At 34.5% G+C, this 19,318-nt stretch overlaps 2 protein-coding genes across 6 annotated transcripts in view; one reads left to right on the top strand and one right to left on the bottom strand.

The window, feature by feature from the left end:
* LOC101886261 (uncharacterized) overlaps positions 1–9,613 on the bottom strand; it is a 21,419-nt gene extending 11,806 nt beyond the window's left edge. Inside the window, exons 1-8 of one of the 2 annotated variants that reach the window (XM_087311328.1) lie at positions 9,260–9,613; positions 9,023–9,126; positions 8,620–8,644; positions 8,503–8,540; positions 6,548–6,640; positions 6,387–6,439; positions 5,692–5,775; positions 4,689–4,879 (exon numbers count right to left, since the gene is read on the bottom strand). In XM_087311328.1, the coding sequence (XP_087167454.1) occupies positions 4,689–4,879; positions 5,692–5,775; positions 6,387–6,439; positions 6,548–6,640; positions 8,503–8,540; positions 8,620–8,644; positions 9,023–9,126; positions 9,260–9,266 (595 nt within the window). In that variant the 5' untranslated portion in view covers positions 9,267–9,613. The remainder of the gene's footprint in view (positions 1–4,688; positions 4,880–5,691; positions 5,776–6,386; positions 6,440–6,547; positions 6,641–8,502; positions 8,541–8,619; positions 8,645–9,022; positions 9,127–9,259) is intronic. The other variant, XM_087311329.1, reaches the window with a different exon arrangement.
* LOC110438376 (uncharacterized) lies at positions 9,116–19,318 on the top strand. 4 transcript variants are annotated; one of them, XM_087311332.1, is made up of 7 exons: positions 9,116–9,300; positions 10,717–10,847; positions 11,319–11,370; positions 13,788–13,927; positions 15,660–15,767; positions 15,848–15,907; positions 16,127–19,318. In XM_087311332.1, exons 3-7 carry the CDS (start codon positions 11,363–11,365, stop codon positions 16,243–16,245), a joined length of 435 nt encoding a protein of 144 aa, XP_087167458.1. In that variant the 5' UTR covers positions 9,116–9,300; positions 10,717–10,847; positions 11,319–11,362; the 3' UTR covers positions 16,246–19,318. The 4 variants fall into 4 exon arrangements, with proteins under 4 accessions (XP_087167458.1, XP_087167459.1, XP_087167457.1 ...); XM_087311333.1 differs by having other exon boundaries at positions 9,126–9,300; positions 10,717–10,785; XM_087311331.1 differs by lacking the exon at positions 9,116–9,300 and having other exon boundaries at positions 9,903–10,847.

The following is a 19,318-nucleotide window of genomic DNA, read 5'->3' as shown; positions in this document are numbered from 1 at the left end:
GGTTAAATGGCACCCCCCCCCCCCTTATATTTTTATATTAATTTTACAGTAAATATAACAAGTTATTTATATTTATTATTAATAACATTATTATACAATTATTATTCTAAAATAAATAAATAACAGAAATCAATCCTGGATGATACTGGAAAACAACGTAACAACTGGAGTGATCCCCTAAGATCCTGTAGGCAAACTTTTGCATGAATATTATGACAAATCTATAGAATTAAAATATATATACACACACTGTTTTATAGAATTATCTGTTGTTTATACCCAACTCATGGCTGAAAATTAATGTAATGAAGTCTTTGCTCCCTGACTCATTATCCCTTCTTTCTGCTTTATAGCCATGCTTAGTGAATGTAACATCATCATCATCATCATCATCTTCATATTACATAAACTTTAGTTTTGTCGACTTGCAAAACTCGCTGCGTACTGACACCACTGAACAAAAGGCTGTTACTCCAGTTTCACGGTGCAAAAGCGGTGCATATTTTATCAGCGAGCATGCAAACAGCCAGGATTCAGACAGGAGCGCATGTGAGGTGCGCGGGAATGGTTTACTGCATGCATGCGTCAGTTTGCTTTCACCAGTGTTGTTTCGGTTGCACATCGAGAATAACAAATTTGTGCATGCAAAAAATGCCAAATGTGAACGACCCCTAACGTCTTTATTCTGAGATTATTGCTCGAAATTAATACACTTGCATAAAGTGAATCATATCTCAAAGCTTTTACTTGGGGACGTTTTTTTTTTCGTCTCCCCGTGCAACCTGACCCCAGCAAGATGCCGCCCTGGGCAATCGCCATATTGCCCATGCCTAAATCCGCCTCTTCACTAAATGAAGAGGAACTGAGAGAGAAAGACTGTTTAGATTGCTTCTCTGAATAATGGAGGACAGGGCGTTTATTAAACCTGGTTGGAAAGAATAATTAGAATTAGAATTAGAATTTGTTTTTTAAAAGATTAGAATTATTTTGCACTATTAATGTAATATTAAAGTGACCAACTTATTTTTTAAGTAACACAATTTTTCACAGTACCAAATTAAACATTAATAATGGAGTTATTGTGCGCAGAATGGAGCAAAGTCTTAAAAACTGTGTTTAAACCCCTAATAAAAGAGATTTGAAGTCAAAATTATTCGCCCTCTTGTGAATTTTCTTTGTCCAATATTTCCCAGATGATGTTAAACAGATTGAGGAAATGTTCTCAGTGTTTCCTCTAATATTTGTTCTTCTGGAGAAAGTCTGATTTGTTTTATTTGGGCTAGAATAAAAGCAGTTCTTAATTGTTTTAAACTCTTTTTAAGGTCAATATTATTGGCCCCTTCAGCAATATTAGTGTTGGATTGTCTCCAGAACAAACCACTGTTATACAATGACTTGCCTAATTACCCTAACTTTACCCTAATTACCCTAGTGAAGCCTTTACATGTCACTTTAAGCTGTATAGAAGTGTCTTGAAGAATATCTAGTCTAATATTATGTGCTGTCATCATGACAAAGAGAAAATAAATCAGTTATTAGAGATGAGTTATTAACACTGTTATGAGCAGAAATGTGTTGAGGTAATCTGCTCTCTGTTTAACAGAAATTGGGGAAATAAATATTCATGAGGGTGAATAAATTAAATAATAAAGTAAATAATGTATGTCCAGCACTTCTCCTGCATGTGTGTGTGTGTGTGTGTGTGTGTGTGTTAATGAGCGTCTGGTTCTGCAGAATGGCCTCTGTGTGTTTCAGCTTTTATTGTGTGTGTAAAACGAGGCGACACATTCTGGCCGTATGAGTGACGACGGCTACAAAACACAGGCCTGTAGTGAAGCCGCCTCTTAACACCACATAAATAAAGACTTTAAAGACTTTCACAGGCGGAAGAAAGAGCCTTGAACAGGGCGGATTATTAAACACAAACTCCGGCTAAACTCAGCTACTGAACGCTGATAAATACAGCTTTAATGCACATCGTAAAAGAGTTCTTGATTGGTTTTGTTTAACGTCACTGATGATTATTGTGTTACAGTTTTTGGCTTGTTTTTAGTCCAAATATCAAATATCAAGACAGTAGTTGGCGCTTGTCTAGAAAATGCGGACTGATGATGACAAATGAAGAGTTTTTACTTATTTGGACTAGAAAAGCATTATTTGCAGTGTAATCAACATGTTTTAAGATTGCTAGCATGTTTTTATTTACATTGCTAGCCAATTGAAGCAATGCGTAACATTTAAACAAGCTGCTATAATGGTGACAATTTGTCAAAATGTTTTGTAAAGTCGCTGGTATGCTTTAGCATGTTTCTAGCATGTGTGCATGTTTACAAAGTTTTTAGTGTGTTTTACAAAGTCGCTAACATGCTTTAAAAGGTTTGTATGTTTTAACATCTTTCTAGTATGCTTAAGTAAGATAATGACGTTTTAAGCATGCCTGTTTTATTCAGGATGTTTCAGCATGTTGTTATATTTTAGCATGTTGCTTGTATGTACGCTTTAGCAAGCTGTTAGCACATTTTAACACAATGCTGAAACATGATAGCATACTTGAACAAGAAACTAGCATGTTTTATTAATTAACACGTTTACGTTTTACAAAGTTGCTAACATGTTTTAACAAGTTTGCATGTTTAAACATGTTTTCAGTATGCTTTAGTAAGTTTTTAACATGTTTTAATTAAGATGTTTTAGCATGTTGTTATATTTTAGCGTGTTGCTAGTGTGTTGTTATCATGTTTTGACATCTTGTTAATTTTAACTAATTTTTAGCATGTTTTGTCAAGTATGCTTTAGCGAGCTGTTAGCATGTTTCAACATGTTGCTGGTATGTTAGCATATTTTGACAAGTATCTAACATGAATGATGAATTTACACCATATTTAAATTTTACAAAGTTTCTAGCGTGTTTCAACAAGTTATGAGTATGCTTTAACTTTGTATTTATGCTTGTATTTTTGGCATGTTGGTTTTTAGCAAGATGCTAGTAGCATGCTAGCATGTTTTCGCAATTTTTAGCATGTTTGAACATGTTTTTAGCATTGCAGGTTGCTAGTATGTTGTTAGCATGTTTTACCATCTTGTTAACATTGTTCCCAATTAAAGCATGTTTGAACATGTTTTAGCATGCAAGTTGCTAATATGTTGTTAGCATGTTTTAATATGTTAACATTGTTGCACGATTTTTAGCACGTATGAACATGTGGTTAGCATGTTTTGCCAAGTACGCTTTAGCAAGCTGTTAGCACACTTTAACACAATGTTGAAACATGATAGCATATTTGAATAAGAAACTAACATGTTTTATTAATTTACACGTTTACGTTTTACAAAGTTGCTAACATGTTTTAACAAGTTTGCATGTTTAAACATGTTTTTAATATGCTTTAGTAAGTTTTTAACATGTTTTAAGCATGCCTGTTTTATTTAGGATGTTTGAGTACGTTGTCATATGTAAGCGTGTTGCTAGTATATTGTGATCATGTTTTCACATCTTGTTAACATTGTTGTGTAATTTTTAGCATGTTTTGTCAAGTATGCTTTAGCGAGCTGTTAGCATTGTTTCAACATGTTGCTGGTATGTTAGCATATTTGAATAAGTATCTAACACGATTAATGAATTTACATCGTATTTAAGTTTTACAAAGTTTCTAGCATGTTTTAACAAGTTATTAGTATGCTCTAACTTTGTATTTATGCTTGTATTTTTGGTATGTTGGTTTTTACCAAGAGTACCATGTAGCATGCTAGCATGTTTTTCACAATTTTTAACATGTTTGAACATGTTTTTAGCATTCCAGGTTGCTAGTATGTTGATAACATGTTTTACCATCTTGTTAACATTGTTTCTCAACTTTTAGCATGTTTGAACATGTTTTTAACATGGAAGTCGCTAGTATGTTTTTAGCATGTTTTAACATGTTAACATTGTTGCACAACTTTTAGTATGTATGAACATGTGGTTAACATCTTGTGTCAAGTATGCTTTAGCAAGCTGTTTTTAGCAAAGCACATTTTAACACAATGTTGAAACATGATAGCATATTTGAATGAGTAACTAGCATGTTTAATAAATTTGCACATTTACGTTTTTAAAAGTTACTAACATGTTTTAACAAGTATGTTTTAATATGTAGCTAGCATGTTTTTGCAACATGTTCGAAGATGTTTTTAGCATCCAAGTTGCTAGTATGTTGTTGTCATGCTTTAACATGTTGTTAGCATGTTTTAGCAATTTAATGGCATTTCTGAACATGTTGCTAGCATGTTTTGAAAAGTTAGTATAGTTTTTAAAAAGTATAGTTTGGAAAGCTGTTAGCATGTTAAAACATGTAATTAGCATGTTTTAACATCTTGTGAGTATAGATTGTGATTAGTGTTTAGATCTGACCTGGTCTGTATTGAGTTGCTAGTAGTACAAAAGTTCTAGCATGTTTTAAAAAGTTAGTATGTTTAACGTGTTTCAAGCATGTTTTACCAATGTTTTAACATGTTTTTAGCATGTTTTCTGCTATTTAAACATGTCAGCGTGCTTTGTCAGTTAAGCTGTTAGCATGTGTTAACGCAATGCTTGAATGTTAGCATATTTTAACAAATAATGAATGTTTTTGATTTAGCTAGCATGTTATTAGCATGTTAGTTGTTAGCATGTGAGTATAGAGTGTGAATGTGCAGTGTTTAGCTCTGACCTGTGCTAGCCTGTGCTGGTCTGGTTAGCGTTGAGCTGCTGGTGTTGAACAGACGTGTTGATCCGCTAGTGTTAATAGTGAAGCGCTGAGGGTTACTCTGAGCTCTGGGTAATGTTGACCCACTCTGGGTGATTTTCTTTCTGCTGCTGGTGAAGCGGTGAGTCTGGTGTGTGCTGGCGCCTCCTTCAGGCCTGAACACACAACACAACAGCAGGGTTTAACTTTCACTTCAGACATTTGTTCTTCATCTTCCTTCAGCTGGAATTGATTCATTCATTCATTGATTTAATTTCCTTTGGCTAATCCTTTATTCATCAGGGGTCGCCACAGCTGAATGAACCGCTGACTATTCCAGCATATGTTTTACACAGCGGATGCCCTCACAGCTGCAACCCAGTACTGGGAAACACCCGTACACATTCATTCTAGCCACAGCTGAATGAACCGCTGACTATTCCAGCATATGTTTTACACAGCGGATGCCCTTACAGCTGCAACCCAGTACTGGAAAACACCCGTACACATTCATTCTCGCCACAGCTGAATGAACCGCTGACTATTCCAGCATATGTTTTACACAGCGGATGCCCATACAGCTGCAACCCGGTACTGGGTAACACCCATACTAGTTCATTCTCGCCACAGCTGAATGAACCACTGACTATTCCAGCATATGTTTTACACAGCGGATGCCCTTACAGCTGCAACCCAGTACTGGGAAACACCCATACACATTCATTCTCGTCACAGGTGAATGAACCACTCACTATTCCAGCATATGTTTTACACAGCGGATGCCCTTACAGCTGCAACCCAGTACTGGGAAACACCCATACACATTCATTCTCGTCACAGGTGAATGAACCACTCACTATTCCAGCATATGTTTTACACAGCGGATGCCCTTACAGCTGCAACCCAGTACTGGGAATTGTATTCTATAGTAGGTTGTGTGTGTATAAGTGTATGTGTGTGTGTGTGTGTGTGTGTGTGTGTGTCTGACCGGTGGTGTAAGCTCCTGATGGCCTGCAGCAGAGCGTCTTCATCAGGTCTAAACATAGGATGAGCCCGAAAACCCAAACCAGCCCTGAACATAAAACACAGCATCATTCATCTACATTTACTTCATTCATCTACAATAATAACCGAACATTAATATTTAATAAAGTTATATAACAGAACACAAGTATAAGGAGATATATTAACATATTTATTATTATATTTATTGCTAATATTCCGTAATTATACTAAAAGATAACACTTTATATACAACACTTATTAATTATTTTAGTGTTTTTATTAAGTTTGTAGTGTATATATTGTTTATAAGTGATGTTTCTGTGTGTTGATTGTGTGCTTTTAGCAGGTAAAGGCCAAAGAGTTATTATCATTAACTATTAAACTATTAAAAATTAATAATTGAAATCAAATAAAATACTTATTCAATAAAATACTTAATTAAGAGTGCCAGTTTAGCAGGTTTTGTTCTTACCACAATGAGAGTAAAATTATATAGTTTGTTAATTTAATTGTATTTTATATAAATTTATTTTACCCAGGACACTCTTGAAAAGGTTTTCCTGGTAAAATAAAGGTTATATATATATATATATATATATATATATATATATATATATATATATATATATATATATATATATATATATATATAAAGGTTAATTAAACTGTCATGTTCACCTGATCTGCATCAGTCCTGCTGGGCGAGAGCTGGAAAAACACAGCGCCCCCTGCTGGAATAGACAAACAAACACACAAACACACATAGTAATAATCAATATATAGTGTGTGTTTGTGTGTGTGTGTTTGTGTGTGTGTGTGTGTGTGTGTGTCAGCTTTACCCTTTGCTGATGCTGTGTTCTGTCACCGTGATCTCCTCTATAATTCAGTCGTGTGTGTCGTCTGAACACTAAACGCACACTCCGACACGGTTCCTGAACAACAACACAACAACACACACAAAGATCAATATCACACACTCAAACACACCTGTATTCTAGATTTTTGTATTTTGGCCTCATATTCCATCCCACAGGCTAGTGTACATTTATTATAAAAAATACCATTTAATTGATCAATTAAAACTATAAACTATCAAGCAAATAATAAACATGTGTAGGTGCTTGTGTACGATTTAAACTGGAAATTACTAGAAATTATTGTAGAAATTGCTTTAAAAGTTGAGAAATTCCTGTGGACAGTAGAAATTACTATAGAAATAAATATATATATATTATATTGTATAACTTACTGTAAAAATTTAATAATTGTAGAAATGTCGAAATTACTATAGAAATTATATATATATATATATATATATATATATATATATATATATATATATATATATATATATATATATATAGTATAAATTACTGTAAAAAATAATTATTGTAGAAATGTTGAAATTAATATAAACATTTAAAATATATATATATTATATTATATAAATTACTATAAAAATTAAATTATTATTGTAAAATTTTTAAAATTACAATAGAAATTATTGTATAAATAAAGAAATTAAGTATACGTGTAGAAATGGCTTTAGAAATGCAGAAATCATTGTAGAAATTACTGTGGAAATGGACAAATGATTTAAGAAGTGATAGTATATATAAAGAAATACAAATGTAGAAATTATTGTAGAAATGACAAGAAATTATTTTAGAAATTAAGAAATAATGTAGAAATACCGTATAAATAATTGTAGAAGTGACTGGAAAAATGCAGAAATGATTGTAGGAAAGACAGTGGAAAGGACAGTAGAAATTACTATAGACATTACTGTAAAGTTATTGTGGAAATGAGTATAGAAATGGAGAAATTACAAAAAAAAAACTTTACAAATGGAGAAATTACAGTAAAAATGAAGAAATCACTGTAGAAATGGAGACATTACAGTAGAAATGTCTGTAGAAATTACTTTAGACATGGAGAAATGACAGTAGAAATAAAGAAACTACTGTAGAAATGTTGATATTAAGAAATTACTACATTAGTAATTGTAGAAATGACTGTAGAAATGGATTTAAAAATTCAGATATAATTGTAGGAATGACTGTGGAAATTACTGTAGAAATGGAGAAATGATTATAGTGACAGTATAAATGAAGAAGTGTAAATGTAGAAATTATTGTACAAATGACAACAAAATATTTTAGAAATTGAGAAATAATTGAGAAAAACCATATAAATAATTGTAGAAATGATTGAAAGAATGCAGAAATGATTGTAGGAAAGGTGGAGAGTGGAAATTACTATAGAAATGACGGTAAAGTTACTGTAGAAAAGTGTAGAAATGGAGAAATTACTAAAAACACTTTAGAAAAAGAAAAATTACAGTAGAAATGAAGAATTTACAGTGGGCATGTCTGTAGAAATGACTTTAGACATGGAAAATTATTGTAGAAGTTGCTGTAGAATTTAATGGAGAAGTGACTTTAGAAATGTAAATTTGAGTACAGGACTGTTGAAATGAGTGAAGTTACTGTGTAAATGATTGTAGAAATGTGTGTAAGACTGTACAAATATTGTAGAGATTACTGTAGAATTGAGTGCAGAACTGCAGAAATGAGAACTGAATTGATTGCTGAAATGAGTGTAGACATTACTGCAATAATGATTACAGAAATGTGTGTAGGACGGTAGAAATGACAGTAATTAAGTGTATAAATGAGTTTAGAAATGTAGAACTGCTGTAGAAGTGAGAACAGAATTGTTGAAATGAGTGTAGAAGGTGTAATAGCTGTAGAAATGTGTGTAGAAATGAGTGTCCAGCAGTGTTTGTTCTTACTGCAGGGTTTCTCTGGAGGATCTGCTTGTTGTTCTTCACTGAAACTCAGTCACAGTCATCATTATTAATCATATTTCACTCATAATTCACATACTGATTCATCATATCAATACTCACTGATGTTTTCTGCTCTCAGCTCGATCTACAGCAGAGAAATACACTTTTCTTTATTCATTATCCTCAAATCATCTTTAATAATGCTGTTATGAAGATTAATAACCTTCACACTTATTCATGTCAGTTATTACTCATCAGGCATTATTCTATTACTATGGTGAATTTAAGGTAAACTGTAACACTCTACAGACTGATAGTGATGAATTATATATTTAAATATCACATTTAAATATCATTAATATACATCAGTTCAGCGTACATTTATGTTATGACGTGTAATTATATAATCATTGACAGACGATTAGGTTTCTGCAGCAGCTGAATTATTTTTGTCTGTACCTCGTCAGTGTTGTGATCAGATGTGAACAGTTTTAATAAATTATGTATTAATTAATTAACTTACCGTGATCAGTGTGAAGCACGTGATGATGATAATGATGATGATGATGCAGCTCTTCTTCAGCTCATTGCGGTTAATGAGAGTCAGCGAATCAATGGCGCCCCCTGCTGGATAAACGTGTTGTTATTATAATTTTGAAGAAACCAGTTTGGCACTTCGGAAACAGCCACGCCAACGTCCAATGTCAACTCACTGCGTTTAATATCTGGTTTAATGTCAAATATAAAATAGGTCACTTACCGGACATAAAGCTCTGCAGTAACTGCCTCGTGCTACTCACAGTAAGTGTTTAAGTGCTTGCGTGTGCTTTTATTTCGTTTACTCCCCTGCTGAATTCCAGCTTAAACCTGCCTAGGATGGTTGGCTGGTTTTAGTTGGTTAACCAGGCTGGTTTTAGAGGGGTTTTAGCCATTTCCAGACTGGTTTCCAGCCATTTCCAGCCTGGTCTTAGCTGGTCAGGCTGGAAAATGACCAGCTAAATCCAGCGTAACCAGCCTGGTTTAAGCTGGACATAGCTGGTTTTGGCTGGAGCCTGGCTAAGCTGGTTTTAGCTGGTCATTTTGGCTGGAAACCAGCCTGGAAATGGCTAAAACCAGCCTGGTCGACCAGCTAAAACACACCAACCAGCCTAGGCAGGTTTAAGCAGTTTTTTTCTGTAGGGTCCTTAACAACTAAAATAATCCTGATTTAACCGACTGTAATTTAATTAAATTACACTATCGATGCTGTAAAAGAAACCTTTGAAATGGCAAATAGTCACATTAATCTTTCACAGGAAGTTTATCAGTGCTGAAACTGACAAAATGTGCATAACGTTATAAAGTGAATTATTTAATTATACAATAACAAAGTTCGTTTAGATAAACCCTGCGACACAAAAAGTTCATATAAAATAAGAAAATAAACAAATAAAAACCAACTGGCTTTATTAATCTGGGGTTTTCACAGTGGAGTGAACCGCCAACTATTCCAGCATATGTTTTACACAGCGCATGCCCTTCCAGCCGCAACCCAGTACTGGGAAACACCCATACACACTCTTGCACCCACTCACATACAGTATAATACAGCCAGTGTAGTTGATCAGTTCCCCTATAGCGCATGTGTTTGGACTGTGGGGGAAACCGGAGCACCCGGAGGAAACCCACACCAACACGGGGAGAACATGCAAACTCCACACAGAAACAGCAACTGACCCAGCCGAGACTCAAACCAACAACCTTCTTGCTGTGAGGTGACCGTGCTACCCACTGTGCCACCACCCTGCTGCAAAATAATATTACAAAAATATGAAGTAAATGTAGTTTTCTCGATGGATAAACAGCGCTGATTTCCCCATCAGTAACAGATTTAACCCAGTAAATGATGTGTTCATGTTTATGCTCATTAGCAGCAGCCTAAACCCCTCAGACGCTTCTGTGAGAGGAGTTGTGATGTTTTAAGACTATTTAAAGTGAACACAGTTAAAAGGACAACACGAATATGCTGCACTTGACAACAAAAGTGTTTAATAAACTACACAGCGCAATACAATTCAGGAGAGATGAATAAATTAGCATGTATGGGTGTGAAAGCCAAACAGTGGGCGGGTGTAGCGTCACATACTTCCAGCCAGTTCATGTCGCAAGTGAGTTTAAGGGAAGTGATCTAATTCGGGAAAAGCTTAAGCTCATACATGGGTGCTCACATCTGTCCAGCACAAAAAACAGAAACAAATGAAGCCGTGCCATCATCATCATCTTCATCAGCAGCAGCAGAGGAGACAGGTAGGCCAATTAAATAATCCATTCATCATTTCAGACATCTTTACTGAGCCTTCAAGATGACAGTAACTGTCTTTAGTCTACAAAATCCTTTATTTACTGTTTTTAGACGTCACATATTCACAATTATAACAACACTTTCATACTCTGAATACTACTATACTCTGTAAAAATAGCTGGGTTAGAAACACCCCATCATATAACCCAACTATAGGGTATTATAGCACATTGGGTTATATGATTTAACCCAACGCATTGGGTTATTTTGATTAAATGCTATTTTTCCCATTCTGGTATTGCTGTTACTATTTATTACTAATAATTTTATAATTATGACTGTGTAAATAAATATCATACAGTATTCAAAAATACTTAAAATGCCTTATTTCCATTACATATATATATATATATATATATATATATATATATATATATATATATATATATATATATATATATATAGACAGTGAATAAAAATTACTTCTGACAGATCTGTGTGTGTGTGTGTGTGTGTGTGTGTGTGCCTTGCCTTACAGGTGCCACAGGAATCACCATCAGTAAAGCTGAGGGTGGAAAAGACATGAAGATGTAAATCAATTCATACTCGCACCCACTAACATATGTCGATAAACAAAATGATTTTAGTTTTATAGTTGTAGTTTAGTAAACTGTAATAACCCAGTGTATGCACTGTATAACAAGCTCACACTGAATTATAAACATGTTCGTGCAGCGGCGCAAAAAGGGTTTATACAGTATATGCGGCACCAAAACTACTTTTTTAAAATTATCCTTATTAAAAGTTTCAAATACAATATATATATATATATAAATGCTTATTTTGCATTGTGTACGAGTATAATATTGTATTATTATTATTTTTTTGTTACTATGAGTAGCATTAGTTGACACACGTTTTAATTTTTAAATCATTTAACACAATAACATGCAGTCACACAGATAAGTGTAAAGTGTTCATGTAGATGGAACTGTTTAACATTTTTTATCAAAATAAACTGTTAAATCATACATGCATTCAAAAGTTATAAGAAGAATCTGAAAATTTTTCTTTTATTTATTATTATTATTATTATTAAAAAATAATTCATTATTTTGCCAAAAGAGGGATCACACAAAATGTTTGTTTATGTAAGTACAGTCCTCAAAATATTTCAGATAACATAGAGAATAACATTTAGATTAAAAATAATTATTATAAATTTTAGATTTTTTACATTTTTATCTAAATAAACTGTTAAATCATACATGCATTCAAAAGTTATAAGAAGAATCTGAAAAATGTTCTTTATTTATTATTAATCATTTCCCCAATATAAATTTTATATACTTGATTATAATGATTCTTAACCCAAACGGACACAATAAAAAATTGTCGGAATATTCACATTTTGTTTTAACTGAGATGTTTATTAATCTTTGTATTAAGATCTTTTTTTTCACCGTATAGATGTTTTTTAAATGATACATCAGGTTATATTTGCTCAAAACTATTTCAATTTACTTACAAAAAGGTTTGCTTATAACATTTTGATGAAATAGAACATTTCAGGCAGGTTGTCTCTGTTTATTTTTTACACTAAACATTTTACAGTCTTCTTTATTTCACTTAGTGAGCGGTGTAATAGCAGTCTCAGTCAGTTGTTCATGCATTGACTGACCTTACACCATGCATGTGAGAAGTGATTGCATTAAGTTTCGCCCTTTAGGACTCCCATATCTATCATTTTGTTTTCACAAATGTACAAAAAGTACAGAAGCAAGGCATGTCTACGTGCTTTAATCATTTAGTGAGCAAAATGAAATTAAGAAGAAATTTGGGTTGGGATGTGATGTAACCTGCACACCCCTCAGTAAATGTGTAGTGGTCCACTGTGTTAGTGTGAACACTGATTCAGTTTCTGCCAGTCATGAAAGCAAAACACTTCACTCTTCATCTGCTGAAGCTGATTTAAACTGCATGAATAAAGTCGTTACTTGATAAGAATTGGCTTATTTAACAGAAAGTCTTCTTAAGGCTATAGCTAATGTAAATATGATTTTATTAAAGGAGTGTAAAGATCGTGCCAGATTCTGTAGCCTAATACAAAACAAACAATCCTGAACAAGTTCAAACAGGAAGAAAACAAAACTTGTTTCGGTTTCGCCTCACATGAAGCGCTTTAGCTGATGTATTATAGCAGAGGTGACACGCCACACCTTAAACTGTTTTTTGGACATGCCTGAATTTGATAATTTGAGACTATTATAAGTATTAGTCATATAAATGTCTATATTTACAGTCACCCTTTATTCTGATGGTCTGTTGGTTGAACTTAAGTTACACTGACTGCAAACATGCTAACTAATTCTCGTTAGATTATAAGTAGACTGTTAGGTTGGGGTTATGGTTGGGTTAGGATTAGAGTTAGTGTAAGTTGACATGTACTTGCAAAGTTTCTTATAGTCAGTAAAGTGTAGGCTTAGCAGCAATGTCAGCAGATATTTAGCAGTCTACTAATACTCAAATGGACCATCAAAGTAGTGTTACCATATTCACCATACTTTATCATTTATTCATTTTCTTTTCAGCTTAGTCCCTTTATTAATCTGGGGTCGCCACAGCGGAATGAACCGACAACTTATCCAGCATTTCTTTTCACAGCAGATGCCCTTCCAGCTGATATACAGTTAAAATCAGAATTACTAGCCCAAATAAAACAAATAAGAGTTTCTCCAGAAGAACAAATATTAGAGGAAATACTGTGAACAACTCCTGAATCTGTTCAACATCATTTGAGAAATATTGAAAAAATAAAAAATCAAAGTGGGGCGAAAAATTCTGACTTCAACTGTATATACAGTATATAAATTTGTATTGTATTGTGTGATGTTTCTATTAGAGCTCGACACAAATGCATATTTTGACTTGGGTGACGAATGGCTTTGTTTCTGAAGGGGTGAATTCAGGTCTGAGTTTTACGATAATTAATTAATTCTTTATTCAGAATGAGCTTCCAGATCCAGTATGTATATAAGGTTCATGAAGGCCGAGCACGGCTGACAGTGACTGTGGCGAACACAGAGGAGGAGTTCAGGAACACCAGAGTTAAAGACCTGAAGAGAAAACTCATCCCAGAAGACGAGTGTAAGTCTGTGTTTCTGTCAGATATTGTGACGCTGTGGAAATGTTAAAATGCAAATATTCAAAACTAGCAATTACAGCCGACCCAGTATATCGGCTAGAATAAAAGCTTTCGGATGAGACGTTAAACTGAGATCTTGACTCTCTGTGCTCATTAATAACCCCATGGCACTTCTCTTAAAAAGGTGGGGTGTAACCCTGGTGTCCTGGCTAAAGCCCCTCCATCAGCCCTTACCCATCATGGCCTCAGAATTATCCCCATCCACTGAATTGGCTCAATCACTGTCTCTCCACTCCACCTATATGTGGTGAAGCCCTGGCGCTGTTGTTCTGTGGCTGCCCGAGCATCATCCAAGTGGAGCTGCACACTGCTGGTGGTGTGGAGAGACCCCCCTTCATTACATTACATTACAAAAGCAGTTTTTTATTTTTTCGGAAGTTAATGACCAAACACGTCTTTATAGATGTTCTCATTGTTGTTGCAGATGAATTATAACACAGACAATGTGGTTTAACCATGTTCCAGTGGGCTTGATATTGATTAACCAACCAACAGTCATACAAACAACTTTACTAAAGCCTCTCTACCTGACAGCTGGTCTTGCTTATCCGCCATGTTTGTAGTTTGTTTAATCTTTTTTCACCTGTTTGTAGTTTCAATAAATTTTACGTCTAGCATGCAATGTATTGTGGGCAATATTAGCGCTTTTACACTTCGAGTTTTTACTGAAAATAGTAAATCTTTTGATAGCTTTTTTACTAATTCTATTTTCAAATACTATTTAGTATGGATAGTATGCGAATTGGGACGCACAAAAAAATATTTTTTCAGGCCCAGCCTAAGGATCTAAATCCTCTTTTTTCAATACAATCCACAGCAAAGCCCAAAGCAAAGCAAGCCCTTACTAACCTCTTCACTAACATCTAACAGCCTAGCAGAATCAGAAAAGAAAGTGGTTGGCATACTTTAAAGCAGGGGTCACCATACTTGTTCCTGGAAGGCCGGTGTCCTGCTGAGTTTTGCTCCAACCCAAATCAAACACACCTGAACAAGCTAATCAAAGTCTTAGATACTTAAAACATCCCGGCAGGTGTGTTGAGGCAAGTTGAAGCCGAACCCTGCAGGGTACCGGACCTCCAGGACAGAGATTGGTGACCCCTGCTTTAAAGAGTCAAACTCTTTATATTGATTCATTTGCCAAACGTTCAGCCAGTGATAGTTCATTTACCAAACAATGGCTGGAGAAGGAAATTTCCCAACCTCAAAAGTGTATCCCAAGTCAGTCCTGCTTCTCCTTCAATTAGTGCACTATTCAAGGGTATAGGGGGCGATTCCTGATAACACCATCAACATGTCACTCACAGGGTTGCCAGGGTTTCACAATAAAACCACCATAATGGCGAATAAAAACTAGCCCAGTAAAAAGAAAAGTGCAAGTATTCCACCACCCATAAAATATATAATTTCCATTACTGTACTGCAGCATACTCTATTTCTTTTTTGAGAATCACTGTATATTAGTAATTACAAATCTGCTTTCATGAATAAAATCATCTCAGCAACAAACCTGGAGGTTTCACTACTGTGAAAACAGCCACTCTCCTGTATAAGTGTGCTTGCTTACTCTGTTTAAATGATATTAGATCGTGTCAGTATTTGTCATTCGTCTGTCATTTCAAATCCATTAGGGTTACAGCTGGTTGTAAAGTTGACTTGCTGTTATTTCTTTGACAGATGAAAACACCATTCTGGTCTATGAATGTTATACGCTGAAGAGAAATCGCACACTCGGCTCCTATAACATTCAACATGGCTCTGTTATTAGAGGCTTTCGGCGTGGAGGTATAGATCCTGCTCATATTTTAAATTATTGTATAAATCTCTTTATAGTCCTGACTCAACTGACTGAATCATCATTTCAGAAATTCCTATCTTTACTGGGAGCTGTGGACCAATGTCCTCTGCAGACCATCGGTATGAAGGTCTGTATCTCACTTGGTTTTAAATCAAATCTATTTTTATTCCACATTTGTGAACCACTCCTGTGTATTTTTGCTGCTTGATGAGCTTCATGATTTGTTTTCTGGTGTTTGTTTTCTTTGAATGAAACTTTATTATGATGCTGGTATAAGTATGAAATATAGGAAATGTTCTGCTTCTGACTGATCTTTTGTTGTTGTGTTACACTATTCCTCTCACAGGATATTTTCCATATGATGATGATGGGGGTGATGATGATGATGATGATGACCCTAAAGACATCTCCAGGAGGGAGTCTATGGAGCTTGTGGTTATGATGCAGAAACCTCAGCAGAATTGATGTATGTCTGTGGCTCAGCCTCACATGATCCTGCTATAAATATCAATTAAATTCTCACTGCCATAAAATTCACTATCATGCGTTATTAGAGCTGCACAATACTGAGAAAATTCAGTTCAAACTTAATTTATAGAGCACATTAAAAACACAGAAGTGTCCCAAAGTGCTGTACAGAAATACAACAAAACAAGCATAATAGTTTATAAATATGAGGTAAAATATTGCTAAAATACCTATAAAGTCATATATAAACTAAAATAAGAAAATCAGGTGTCAAAGGTCAACAGGGGAATGCTATATTTAATAGCTTTATGTATCTTTGTGTATAGTTATCATACTAAAATAAGCAGGTAGTAGATATTTATCTCATCTAAATAAATCTGACTGAGGCTAAAATTAGTGGAGGGGCAAACATTGAGACTTTAAAACACTATGAATGAGTGTAGCGGCACGGTGGCTCAGTGGTTAGCACTGTTGCCTCACAGCACTCAGGTCTCTGGTTTGAGTCTCGGCTGGGTCAGTTGGTGTTTCTGTGTGGAGTTTGCATGTTCTCCCCGTGTTGGTGTGGGTTTCCTCCGGGTGCTCCGGTTTCCCTCACAGTCCAAACACATGCGCTATAGGGGAACTGATCAACTACACTGGCCGTAGTGTATGAGTGTGTATGGGTGTTTCCCAGTGATGGGTTGCAGCTGGAAGGTCATCCGCTGTGTAAAACATAAGCTGGAATAAGTTTGCGGTTCATTCCGCTGTGGTGACCCCTGGTGAATAAGGGAGTAAGCCGAAAGAGAATGAATGAATGAATGAATGAATGAATGAATGAATGAATGAATGAATGAGTGTAAACCTGATATGCAGAGATATTCTACTAAGGTGTGGGGCTAAAGATAATAGAAAACATAAAAAAAATCTATGCATCCTCATAAAAATGACACCTCTTTGCTAAATATATATTGCATAATATTATCACAATGATGATGTTAAAAATGAAAGTTTTTTTTATAGTCTTGAGAGTGAATATACTTATACGAAATGTGCCCAACCCTGTTCCTGGAGATCTGCCCTCCTCCAGAGTTCAGCTCCAACACACCTGTCTTTAATCACCAAGCGCTCCTCCAGATTTTACTCATTGGTTTAGGTTTTGTTTGATCAGGGTTGGGACTTAGTTCTGCAGAAAGGTAAATCTCCAGAAACGGGGATGGGCACCCCTGACCTACACATCACAGTAAAAAAATAAAATGTGCGTTTAATTATGGATTATTTTAGTCTAGTCCCATTTCAAGTAAAAATTGTTTATGGACTTGCTTTAGTTAACACGTTTATCTTTCCTTTTTTATATGATTGATGCTGTATTCAGTGCTTCTTTCGGTTTCTTCCTCAAGAGTGAACAAAATGCATTCAGTAAAATACAGTGCTGTAATGTACAATATACCTCTGTTATACTGCTGTGGAATTACTCGTTTCAAGGTATTGGGATTATTTATGACCTGCTGAAAGTCATTTGTTAATTTGTAAGTTTTAATAATTTAATATTTGGTGCATGAACTGTGAGGAGAATCATGACACGTTGTACACAGTTTTAATATATTTATATATACAGTTGAAGTCAGAATTATTCGCCCTCTTTTCATTTTTTTTTTTCTATTTGAAATATTTCCCAAATGATGTTGAACAGATTGAGGAAATGTTCACAGTGTGTCTGATAATATTTGTTCTTCTGGAGAAAGTCTGATTTGTTTTATTTCGGCTAGAATAAAAGCAGTTTTTCATTGTTTTAAACACCATTTTAAAGTCAATATTATTGGCCCCTTTAAGCTATATATTTTTTTCAATAGTCTCCAGAACAAACCACTGTTATACAATGACTTTCCTAATTACCCTAACTTTACCCTGATTACCCTAGTGAAGCCTTTACATGTCACTTTAAGCTGTATAGAAGTGTCTTGAAGAATATCTAGTCTAATATTATTTACTGTCATCATGACAAAGAGGAAATAAATCAGTTATTAGAGATGAGTTACTAACACTATTATGATTAATATTGTGTTGGAGAAGTCTGCTCTCTGCTAAACAGAAATTGGGGATGAAAATAAACAGGGGGCGAATAATTCTGACTTCAACTGCATATACACAAGCTTTAAAATGCTAAGTTGGTGTTGTAACCCGACAATGGATCAAATATGGACAAACAAACCATTGCATTTAAAAATGTAATTAAAATGAAATTAAAAAGTTACAACAACGCAGCATTTTTAAGAGTGTAGAGAGATTTTACTTGATATAGTTATATGTATATTTCATTCAGTTACAGTCAGAGGTGCCAAATTTAGGGTGATTCAGTTTCTGGCAGATCTTTTGTTGTTTTGATACACAGCTTGTACAGATGGTGATGATAAAGCTGAAGGAATTGCCTGAAGTACATCTAAGGACAAAATAACCATCAACATGTAAATCAATTAAACTTTGTTTTTGTTATATTTCAATGAATAAAATTGTTTTAGTTTTATAGTTTTAGTTTAATTAACTGTTATAACTGCTTAACAAATCCACAGAGACTTATAAACAAGTTTGAGTGAGGATCAGAGAGAGCCTGTGTGAGAGAAAAACATTTCATTCATCATCTGCTGAAATTGATTTCACTTTTAAACTACATGTACTATAAATACTAATTTCACAGTATTAATGAGAAATCTACAGGCTTGTATTTTAGGAATTGACCACCCCAAACATGATTAAATGACATGTAATGATAGAGCCAGATTCTGTAATACAAGACAAATAAACCTGGACGTGTCCAAACTGTCAGGAAACACGCAGAATCACATTCTAGAGTTTCAGTCTTTCACGCATGAAGTGTTTTCCCCTCGAAATGTTTGATGCAAAATATTATTGAATGGATGAATGCTTCAAAACTGACACACTCTTGATTGCTGGATGTACACATGATTTCAAACACAGCAGAGTGTTTTCTGACTTTATTTCATTGCATTTCATCACCACGGTTACACAAAATGTAAATACACCAATAATGATCTAATATCTAACATATAAATAAACTTTACCATCAGTCTCTGTG

This window comes from Danio rerio, chromosome 25, assembly GCF_052040795.2.
Source record: "Danio rerio strain M-AB ecotype USA chromosome 25, GRCz13ab, whole genome shotgun sequence".
NCBI classification, from domain to species: domain Eukaryota; kingdom Metazoa; phylum Chordata; class Actinopteri; order Cypriniformes; family Danionidae; genus Danio; species Danio rerio.
The sequence above is the reverse complement of the archived record's forward strand: the minus strand, read 5'-3'. Positions and strand labels throughout refer to the sequence as shown.

Bases quoted from the DNA above. Each gene is read 5' to 3' on its own strand.
- LOC110438376 (XM_087311330.1), top strand. From the start codon at position 10,695: ATGGGTGCTCACATCTGTCCAGCACAAAAAACAGAAACAAATGAAGCC. The intron at 10,786-11,318 runs GTAGGCCAATTA...CTTGCCTTACAG, and splicing joins AGCAGCAGCAGAGGAGACAG to GTGCCACAGGAATCACCATC. The intron at 15,768-15,847 runs GTATAGATCCTG...TCATCATTTCAG, and splicing joins TAGAGGCTTTCGGCGTGGAG to AAATTCCTATCTTTACTGGG.